At 53.3% G+C, this 10,736-nt stretch overlaps 1 protein-coding gene across 1 annotated transcript in view; it reads right to left on the reverse strand.

Moving 5' to 3' along the window:
• CCDC124 (coiled-coil domain containing 124) overlaps positions 1–9,149 on the reverse strand; it is an 11,038-nt gene extending 1,889 nt beyond the window's left edge. The window contains exons 1-2 of the mRNA XM_017879563.1: positions 9,079–9,149; positions 4,394–4,630 (exon numbers count right to left, since the gene is read on the reverse strand). Coding sequence (XP_017735052.1) covers positions 4,394–4,619 — 226 coding nt within the window. The 5' untranslated portion in view covers positions 4,620–4,630; positions 9,079–9,149. The remainder of the gene's footprint in view (positions 1–4,393; positions 4,631–9,078) is intronic.
• Positions 9,150–10,736: the final 1,587 nt, after the last annotated feature.

Genomic DNA, 10,736 nt, shown 5'->3' on the forward strand with positions numbered 1-10,736 from the left:
CACCGTGTTAGCCAGGATGGTCTCGATCTCCTGACCTCGTGATCCGCCCGTCTCGGCCTCCCAAAGTGCTGGGATTACAGGCTTGAGCCACCGCGCCCAGCCTATGCCCAGCTAATTTTTTGTACTTTTAGTAGAGATAGGGTTTCACCATGTTGGCCAGACTTGTCTCAAACGCCTGACCTCGTGATCCACCTGTCTTGACTTCCCAAAGTGCTGGAATTACAGGCAAGAGCCACCACATCCGGCCCCTTTGGTAAAGTTTAATGGGCACGCAGCCACACCTATTTGCTAACCTACTGTCAGTGGTGGCCTTCATGCTCAATGATAAGGTCTAGTGGCTTCCTGTCTGACCCCTAAGTGAAGTCTAAGCTATTCACCACCTGGCCCCAATTGCCTGTCCAACCCTCTCTATACTTTGTCCCGGATACATGCAATACAGGTGTGCTCAGAGGTACATGCTCTCTGACCTACACTCCTAGGACAGGCACGCTTTGCTGTCCCTTAATCAAACCTCTTAACAGGCCAGAGGCAGTAGCTCACGCATGTAATTCCAGCACTTTGGGAGGCCGAGGTGGGCGGATCACTTGAGGTAAGGAGTTGGAGACCAGCCTGGGCAACATGGTGAAACCCCATCTCTGCTAAAAATACAAAAATTATCCAGGCGTGGTGCCATGCCTGTAATCCCAGCTACTCGGGAGGCTGAGGCAAAAGAATCGCTTGGACCTAGGAGGCGGAGGTTGCAGTGAACTGAGATCATGCCACTGTACTCCAGCCTGGGCGACAGAAACTGTCTAAAAAAAACAAAAAACAAAACAAACAAACAAACAAAACAAGGCCAGGTGCAGTGGCTCACACCTGTAATCCCAGCACTTTGGGAGGCCAAGGTGGACGGATCACTTGAGGCCAGGAGTTTGAGGCTAGCCTGACCAACATGGTGAAACCCCATCTCTACTAAAAATTAGCCTGGTGTGGTGGCACACACCTGTAATCCCAGCTACTCAGGAGGCTGACACAAGAGAGTGGTTTGAACCTGGGAGGCAGAGGTTGCAGTGAGCCAAAGTCACACCATTGCACTCCAGCCTGTGTGATAGAGTGAAACTGCCTCAAAAAAAAACACCGCTTAACAAACGAGAAGGTGCCAGTCTGGCTCCAGCTCTTCCTCATAGCCATGTGATCTGGGTTTTCTGCCTTCTCTGCCTGTTTCCTCCCAGAGGATGGGGCCAACATCAGTGGCCAAGATGCAGGCCACGGGGAGGGCTAGGCCAATGATCCTGACTCTATGGGCAGAAAGGTCTCTGGATTCTCTGTCTGGATACTGGATCTTTTTGTTTTATTATTTTATTACTACTATTTTTTTTCTTTTTGAGACAGAGTCTTGCTGTGTTGCCCAGGCTGGAGTGCAGTGGCGCAATCTCAGCTCACTGCAAGCTCCGCCTCCCAGGTTCACGCCATTCTCCTGCCTCAGCCTCCCAAGTAGCTGGGACTACAGGCGCCTGTCACCACGCCCGGCTAATTTTTTTGTGTTTTTAGTAGAGATGGGGTTTCACCATGTTAGCCAAGATGGTCTTGATCTCCTGACCTCGTGATCTGCCCACCTCGGCCTCCCAAAGTGCTGGGATTACAGGCGTGAGCCACCGTGCCCAGCCTTATTTTATTTTTTTGAGACAGACGCTTCCCCTGTTGCCCAGGCTGGAGTGCAGTGGTACGATCCCGGCTCACTGCAACATCCGCCTACTAGGTACAAGCGATTCTTGTGCCTAAGCCTCCCGAGTGGCTGGAACTACAGGTGTGTGCCACCACACCTGGCTAATTTTTACATTTTTAGTAGCAATGGGGTTTCACCATGTTGGCCAGGATGGTCTCAAACTCCTGACCTCAGGTGATCTGCCTGTCTCGGCCTCCCAAAGTGCTGGGATTACAGGCGTGAGCCCCCGCACCCAGATGGATACTGGATCTTTGACATTGTTTTTCCTTTTGAGTTTTCAACTTTCCTATAGTGTCAAAATTTTGATGATCCCCCCACCCCAAACTATAAATATCTTCATGGACCCAGTGCAGCAGGGTGGGTAGGGGTGGGGCTGGAAGAAAGCCAGGGACAGTCAATGTGTGCTAAAAACAAGGCAGGATCTACCCCTTCACAGAAAGGTGATGGGAGGCCAGGCGCAGTGGGTCATACCTGTAATCCCAGCACTTTGGGAGGCTGAGGTGGGAGGACTGCTTGAGCCCAGGAGTCTGAGACCAACTTGGGCAACACAGTGAGATGACCCCCCTTCTCTACACAAAATACAAACAGTAGCTGGGCATGGTGGTGCATGCCTGTAGTCCCAGCTGCTTGGGAGGCTGAGGCAGGAGGCTTGCTTGAGTTCGGGAGGTCAAGACTGCATTGAGCTGTGATCATGCCACTGCACTCCAGTCTGGGCGCCAGAGCAAGACCGTCTTGAAAAAAAAAAATGATGACGGGTAAAGCACATGGAAATGTCCAGATTCCCCCCAAGAACTGGGCATGTTGTCAGGATAGCAGCCCCTAAGCTGGGGGGTTGCTTAGGGAGCCGGTGTCTCAGCTACCCCAGGGGGTGGAAACCAGGAGCTGTGGCTAGCATGGGTCACTGGCGCCACCTACTGGGCCAAGCAGATCAGCATCAGCCCTAAACCACAACCCAGACACCAATGAAGCAAGCACTATGTGCTTGGCCCTGGGCTTTTTGATGGATCTTGGGTCACATTCTCATTCTGTTGCCCAAGCTGGAGTGCAGTAGCACGATCATAGTTTACTGCAGCCCTGACCTCCCAGGCTCAAGTGATCCTCTCACCTCAGCCTCCCAAGTAGCTGGGACGACAGGCATGCACTACCATGAATGGCTAATTTTTACATGTTTTGTGGAGATGGGGTCTTGCTATGTTGCCCAGGCTGGCCTCAAACTCCTGGTCTCAAGCAATCCTCTCACCTCAGCCTCCCAAAGTACTGAGATTACAGGCATGAGCCACTACACCAAACCACAGCTTTTAAAAAATAAACACCTGGGCCGGATGCAGGGGCTCACACCTATGATCCCAGCACTTTGGAAGGCTGAGGCGGACAGATCATCTGAGGTTGGGAGTTTGAGACCAGTCTGACCAACATGGAGAAACCCCATCTCTACTAAAAATACAAAATTAGCTGGGCGTGATGGCGCATGCCTGTAATTCCAGATACTCAGGAGGCTGAGGCAGGAGAATTGCTTGAACCCAGGAGGCGGAGGTTGCGGTGAGCCGAGATTGGGCCACTGAACTCCAGCCTGGGCAACAGAGCGAGACTCCGTCTCAACAACAACAACAAAAATAAACACCTAGAAGAATCTGTGGACCTGGGTCAGCAGTTGGAAACGGGGGCCTGATCACAGCGTTTCTCTGTCTCGGCACTGCTGACATCTGGGGCTGGCTCGTTCTTTGCTGTGGGGGCATCCTGTGCATTCTAGGGTGTCAGCATCTCTGGCTTCCACCTTCTGGATGCCAGCAACACGCCCTCTCCCCGAGTTATGACAACCAAACACATCTCCAGGTATTGCCAAGTGTCCTCAGGGGCAGAGTGGCTCCATGGTGAGAATGACCATCTAGCCCAACCCTGGCATTACTCAAAGGAGAAAACCATCCACAGAGAGCAATGACAGCCTCACTGTCCACAAACAAGCAAACGGTGCCACCCCAGGGCCTTTGCACACACCATTTCCTCTGCCTCCCTCCCCTCTGCCATTTCCAGTGCCTCCTGGTGTTTTGCTTCTTGTTTTCTGAGTCAGTGTCTCACTCTGTTGCCCAGATTGGAGTGCAACGGCACGATCTCAGCTCACTGCAACCTCCGCCTCCCGAGTTCAAGCAATTCTGCTTCAGCCTCCCGAGTAGCTGGGATTACAGGAGCGTGCCACCACACCTAGCTAATTTTTGTATTTTGAGTAGAGTCAGGGTTTCACCATATTAGCCAGACTGGTCTTGAACTCCTGACCTCAGGTGATCCGCCCACCTCGGCCTCCCAAAGTGCTGGGATTACAGGCATGAGGCACAGGGACCGGCCTCTTTTTTTTTTTTTTGAGATGGAATCTCACTCTGTTGCCCATGCTGGAGTGCAGCAGGGAGATCTCGGCTCACTGCAAACCTGCGCCTCCCAGTTCAAGCAATTCTCCTGCCTCAGCCTCCAGAGTAGCTGGGACTATAAGTATGCACCACCATGCAGTTAATTTTTGTATTTTTAGTAGAGACAGGGTTTCACCATGTTGGCCAGGCTGGTCTTGAACTCCTGACCTCAGGTGATCTGCCCTCTTTGGCTTCCCAAAATGCTGGGATGACAGGCGTAAGCCACCGTGTCCGGTCCCTCCTGGCCTTTCAGACCAAAGGTCAGAGGGGCCTCATGCTATTCACCCACATTGACATAAGGACCACTGGCCTCGGCCACAGGGTACACAGGCCGCGGGGACTTGGGGCACACGCACCTTGCGCTGCTCCTTCCTCATGACGTGTTTGTCGTCGTCCTTCCAGTAGGCATCCTCCAGCTCCTTCTGCTTCTTGGCATCAGCGGCCGCCTTGGCCTCTGCCCTTCGTGCCCGGGCCGCTGCCGACTTGGTGTTCTCACCCTGGAACTTCTTGGGCATCCCTCAGCAGGCTGTGGGAAGAGGATGGGGGCAGGGGAGCAGGGGCTGGTGGGGACATCGGCACTCAGCACCCCCAGACTCACACCTGGGCAGCCAGGACCCTCTTTGGGCCTCCATGGCCTTCTCTGTATAAAACAAGGGCTTTGGACTTAGCGCTCTCCTTGTAAAAGTTTATTAAGGCAAAATTCACATCATGACACCAAATGAGCTCATTTGGGCCAGATCTGGTGGCTCACACCCGTAATCCCAGCACTTTGGAAGGCCGAGACGGGTGGATCACTTGCGGTCAGGAGTTCGACACTAGCCTGGCCAACACAGCAACACCCCATCTCCACTAAAACTACAAAAATTAGCTGGGCATGGTGGTGAGCACCTGTATTCCCAGCCAGTTAGGAGGCTGAGGCAGGAGAATAGCTTGAACCCAGGAGGTGGAGGTTGAAGTGAGCCAAGATTATGCCACTGCACTCCAGCCTAGGTGACAGAGCGAGACTCCGTCTCAATGAAAGGAAAAAGAACCAATTTAAAGGTGTACAATTCAGGCCAGGCATGGTGGCTCATGCCTGTTATCCCAGCACTTTGGAAGGCCAAGGTGGGCAGATCACCTGAGATCAGGAGTTCAAAATCAGCCTGGTCAACAGGGTGAAACCCCGCGTCAACTAAAAATAAAAAAATTAGCTGGGTGTGATGGTGGGCACCTTTTTTATTTTTTTGAGACGGAGTCTCGCTCTGTCGCCCAGGCTGGAGTGCAGTGGCCGGATCTCAGCTCACTGCAACCTCCGCCTCCCGGGTTTACGCCATTCTCCTGCCTCAGCCTCCCGAGTAGCTGGGACTACAGGCACCTGCCACCTCGCCCAGCTAGTTTTTTGTATTTTTTTAGTAGAGACGGGGTTTCACCATGTTAGCCAGGATGGTCTCGATCTCCTGACCTCGTGATCTGCCCATCTCGGCCTCCCAAAGTGCTGGGATTACAGATGGTGGGCACCTTTAATCCCAGCTACTTGGGAGGCTGAGGCAGGAGAATTGCTTGAACCTGGGAAGCGGAGGCTGCAGTAAGCCGAGATCGTGCAACTGCACTCCAGCCTGAGCGGCAGAATGAGACTCCCTCTCAAAAAAATAAATAAATAAGAGCTGGGTGTGGTGGCGCATGCCTGTAATCCCAGCTACTCAGGAGGCTGAGGCAGCAGAATCACTTGAACCCAGGAGGCAGAGGTTGCAATGAGCTGAAATCACACCACTGCACTCCACCCTGGGCAACAGAGCGAGACCCCATCTCAAAAAAAAAAAAAAAAAAAAGGTGTACAATTCAGCGTTTAAGTATATTCACAGTGTTGTGCAAATACCACCTCTGTCTAGTTGCAGAACACTTGCATCCCCCCAAAAGAAGCCACATCACCATTAGCAGTCACTCCCTGTTCCTTCTCCCCTAGCCCCTGGCAACCACCAATCTGCTTTGTTTCTATGGCTTTGCCTGTTCTGGACATTTCAGTCCATATCAACAGAATCATAGGCTGGGTGCGATAGCTCACGTTTGTAATCCCCATGCTTTGGGAGGCTGAGGCAGGAGGATTGCTTGAGGCCAGGAGTTCAAGACCAGCCTGGGCAACATAGCAAGACTCCATCTCTACAAAATAAAAAATAACTAGGCACAGTGGCTTGTGCCTGTAGGTCCAGCTACTTAGGAGGCTGAGGTGGAAGGATCACCTGAGCATAGGAGGCTGAGGCCACAGTGAGCTGATTGTGCCGCTGCACTCCAGCCTGCGCAACAGAACACGACCCCGTCTCTTAAAAGGAAAAAAAAAAAAAACGAAACGAGGCACCAATACATGATACAATGTGGTTGAACCTCAACAACACGATGCTGAGTGAAAGAAGCCAGACACAAAAGGCCACACAGTGTGAGAGTACATTTATTCATTTACTTTGGAGACAGGGTCTTACTCTGTCGCCCAGGTTGAAGTGCAGTGGCGAGATCTCGGCTTACTGCAGTCTTGACCTCCTGGGCTCAAGAGATCCTACCACCTGAGCCTCCTAAGTAGCTGGGACTATAGGTGCAAGCCACCATGCCTTTTTTTTTTTTTTTTTTTTTAAAGGCAGGGTCTGACTATGTTGCCCGGGCTGGCCTTGAACTCCTGGGCTCAAGTGATCCTCCTGCCTGGGCCTTCCAAGGTGCTGGGATTACAGGCCTAAGCCGCTGCGCCTGGCCCTTCTTTCCTTTTTATGGCTGAATGCTCCTCCACTGCATGGATACGCCACATTTTGTTTATCCATTTGTCCACAGCTAGACATCTGGGCTATTTCCACAGTGGGGATCTTTTTGTTTGTTTGTTTTGAGATGGAGTTTCGCTCTTTCACCCGGGCTGGAGTGCAGTGGCACAATCTCCGCCCACTGCAACCTCCACCTCCCAGGTTCATGCCATTCTCCTGCTTCAGCCTTCCGAATAGCTGGGATTACAGGCGCCCGCCACCACGCCTGGCTAATTTTTGTATTTTTACAGAGATGGGGTTTCATCATGTTGGCCAGGCTGGTCTCGAACGCCTGACTTCAGGTGATCCTCCCGCCTTGGCCTCCCAAAGTGCTAGGATTACAGGTGTGAGCCACCGCGCCTGGCCCCATTAGGTCTCTTGCAAGTCATGCTTCTGTGACCATGTGGCAGTCTTTGTGGGGTCCCTCCCCTGTCTGCCCCCTGGGAGATTTCAGTCCCCAAATTTCCTAGAGCTGGGTGAACAATAAAGCCACCATAAATTGCCCCAATGGCTTGGGGCCTGCACCGCTGGGAGATGTTATAACAATCCTAAAGCTTCAGGCCCCTGGGCACCTGGTCCCTATCTGGTGTGAGGCCTACGTGAGAAGCCAGGGAATGACAAAGCACACACAAATGGTAGGCACCACCATTCACCAAATGTCTGGCCCTTGGTGAAGTGCTTTACAAGGACCAAAACAATGGAATGTCTCCAAAACCTTAAACGTGGGGACTGTCATTTATCCCCATTCTAAAGAGGGGAAGCCGAGGTCTCTGGCCAGGACACACAGGGCTGAGCCTGGAGCCTTATCTCAAAAGTCTGTTTTCAGATGAAGGGGGGGAAGGCCACCACCTGAGAAATAGCACTCCACCAGGGTGCTGAGGAGCCAGTGCTGTGCCATCCAGGGCATGAGACTCAGCACTCTTCTTATTGTATTTTCAGACGGAGTCTTGCTCTGTCACCCAGGCTGGAGTGCAGTGGCATGATCTCAGCTCACTGCAACCTCCATCTCCTGGGTTCAAGTGATTCTCCCGCCTCTGCCTCCCCTGTAGCAGGGACTACAAGCATGTGCCACTATGCCTATCTGATTTTTGTATTTTTAGTAGAGATGTGGTTTCACCATGTCAGCCAGGCTGGTCTCAAACTCTTGACCTCAAGTGACCCGCTTGCCTCGGCCTTCCAAAGAGCTGGATTACAGGCATAAGCCACAGTGCCTGGCAATTTCTGCTGTTTAATCCACCCAGTCTGTGGTATTAGTTATGACAGCCCAAGCTGACAAATACAGACACTCTTCTCTGTGTGGTAAACACTCACTCACACACAGCACGTCACTCAACAAATATGTACTGGGCACCTAATACGTGTGCGATGCTGGGGAAAGAGGTGGCACAAATGAGCTTCCTGCCTGCATGGGACTCCCAGACAAGAGCCACCGCATGCAGTCAGAGTCCTAACAAGGGCACACAGGGCGCTGGGGAAGCCCAGAGAGGGCTTCTGACCCAGCCTGGGTCAAAGGGCTTCCTAGAGGAGACATCTAAGGAAAAGTCTGAATGAGTGGGGGAGATCCCAGCCTGCACGGGGGATGCAGGAGATAGGCTGGAAAAAGGGGCGATTTGTATTCCAGGGAGACGGGAAGGTGCGGAGGGCGTTAGACCCGGGAGGCCCAATCTGTGGGTCACACAAGCCCTCTGGGGTTAGTGAGGAGGTGGACTCCTCAGATGGCAGGAGTTGGGAGTCCAGGCGGGACCCAGGGAGTGGCTCAGGCTGGGAGAGGGGCACACTTAGGAGGGAATCAAGATCCACGGGGATCAAAACCCCACGGATGTAAAAGTAAAAGAACAGAATACGAAGCTCAACAATGCCTCCTCCAAGCAGCCCTCCCGGCTATCCCTTCTGAGGTTCCCCACCACTAATCCCCCTACAAGAGGCCGGGGTCGTCCGCACCCAACTCTGTCCCTCTCGAGACCGGAAGCTGCCCTGGGACAGTCCGGGGCCAAGGGGCCTCGAACACTACGCTGTCGCGTCGGGCTTCAGTTGTCTGGTCTGGAAATGGGCATCGCCCCCAATTAGGTGTGGTTCAGACTGGATGCCGGAAGTGCTCCCGCCTCCCAGCATCCCTCCTCCAGCCTTTCCAGGGGATGGTCCCAGCCCAAGCAGCCCCCGCCCTGCGCCTCTGCCCCCCGAACCCAGGTTCCGCTCGCGCCGCAGGCACTCGTACCTCCTTACCCCAGCGCCGGCCCGGTCGCGCCTCCCTGACGTCACCGCGGGGCCTGCGCGCTGAGCTCCTGGTGGCGCGCGCTCATTGAGCCTCGGTACCGCCACCATCTTGGTAAAGGAAAGGATGGCCGGGCCTTGGACCCAAGCCAGGGTAGTCAGCCACTTCTTTGTTTCTTCAAAAAGAGGACACTTAATACGCCCTCATTCCCTACGCTCGCTTTATATATTGACGAACCAGGAGGGGCGGGGAGAGGCAAAAATCTAGAACATTGCCTTTACCAAGATGGCCGATGCCCGGATGAAAGATGGCAGCTGCGACTACACACGTGGACCGGCCGTTTAAGCCAGGAGCTGCCCGGCCGCCAGAGCGCGCCCGCGGTCCGTGAGGGGAGGTGGACCCGATGACAGAGCCCTGTGGAAGCCTCTCCGTAGCTCTTTGCAATCCTTAGCGCTTTAAAATTGCTTTCCTAGTCGTGAGTCTCTGCGTCCCACTTGTGACTCTGGGGCGGAGCTGGGAGACGGGAGATAAATGGGGCAGAGAAATTAACACACACCAAGCAGGCCAGGTAGGGAAACTGAGGTTCAGAGAGACCAGGAATTGAGTTTGGCCAAAATGTAACCGCGAGTAGGCTCATAACCACGAGTAGGCTCAAATTCCGTCTCTTGCTCTCTTGTAAAGGTAAAGTGAGGCTGGAGCCGAACCGGGAACGAAGACGCAAGGCAAATGGCAGTGAGAATAGCCTTTTATTAGGGTTTGGGGGGAGGTTCCTCGGTCCAAAGGCATGGGCCTAGGAAGTCGCGCTGAGGGAGGAGGGTAGGGGCTTTTTATAGCCTGAGAGGTAGGGAAGCTGGTTGTGCAAACAGGGCCTGGCGGGGGGCGGTCTTGAAACCAGTAGGGCTAGAGTTGAGTAAGGGTCATGAGGAAGGGGTCTTTGGAAACTGTCAACCGAAATTGCTGTTTACGAACTTGTGGAATGCAGGTGAGTTGCAGGTCACGGGGGAGTGTGGTTGCCCAGCCAGAACTGTGACGCATGTAAGTCTGCGGGTGTGTACAAGGGTGAAGCGAGTCTTTAACAAAAGGCCTGCTATGCGGGGTAACGCCGCCATGTTGGGTCTAGATTCCTGCCTAACAGCTCCTGCCAGTGCCTCCCCCTGGATTGCTGACCCGCTCCCCACTTTTGCAATATTATTTATTTTATTTAGAAATTAGGTTCGGGGCGCCAATTTGTCTTGGGCACTATACTTTAGATTTTGTGCATTTACTATTTCTCAGTGTCCTCATCAGTAAAAATGGCGGTATTAGGTGTCTAAGGATGGTTACACTGGTCCTGACTGTGGAGAGGGAAAAGCAAATGCTTTTGGGGCAGTTCGGGTAGGAGTAGTTGACCACAGAGTCCATTCCCTAAAAGGCATCCCCTCAGCGACCTCGCTGGGACCTAAATCCCAGGGCGTAATGCACCTCCCCTGCTCTAACACCTCCCCTGGGTTCCCGTTGTCCCATAAGACTCCTCCCACCTCCCATCCCATCTCCCTTGCCCTCCCTCTCATCCTTCTGTTAGCTCTCAGCTCAGGTCGCACCAGCCCCGTCTTACAAATTGTCAGGCGCAGTCTTGCCTCAGGGAGTTCCCCCAGGAATTTCCCAGGTTTTTCCATGGCCAG

This window comes from Rhinopithecus bieti, unplaced genomic scaffold, assembly GCF_001698545.2.
Source record: "Rhinopithecus bieti isolate Rb0 unplaced genomic scaffold, ASM169854v2 scaffold_9899, whole genome shotgun sequence".
NCBI lineage: Eukaryota > Metazoa > Chordata > Mammalia > Primates > Cercopithecidae > Rhinopithecus > Rhinopithecus bieti.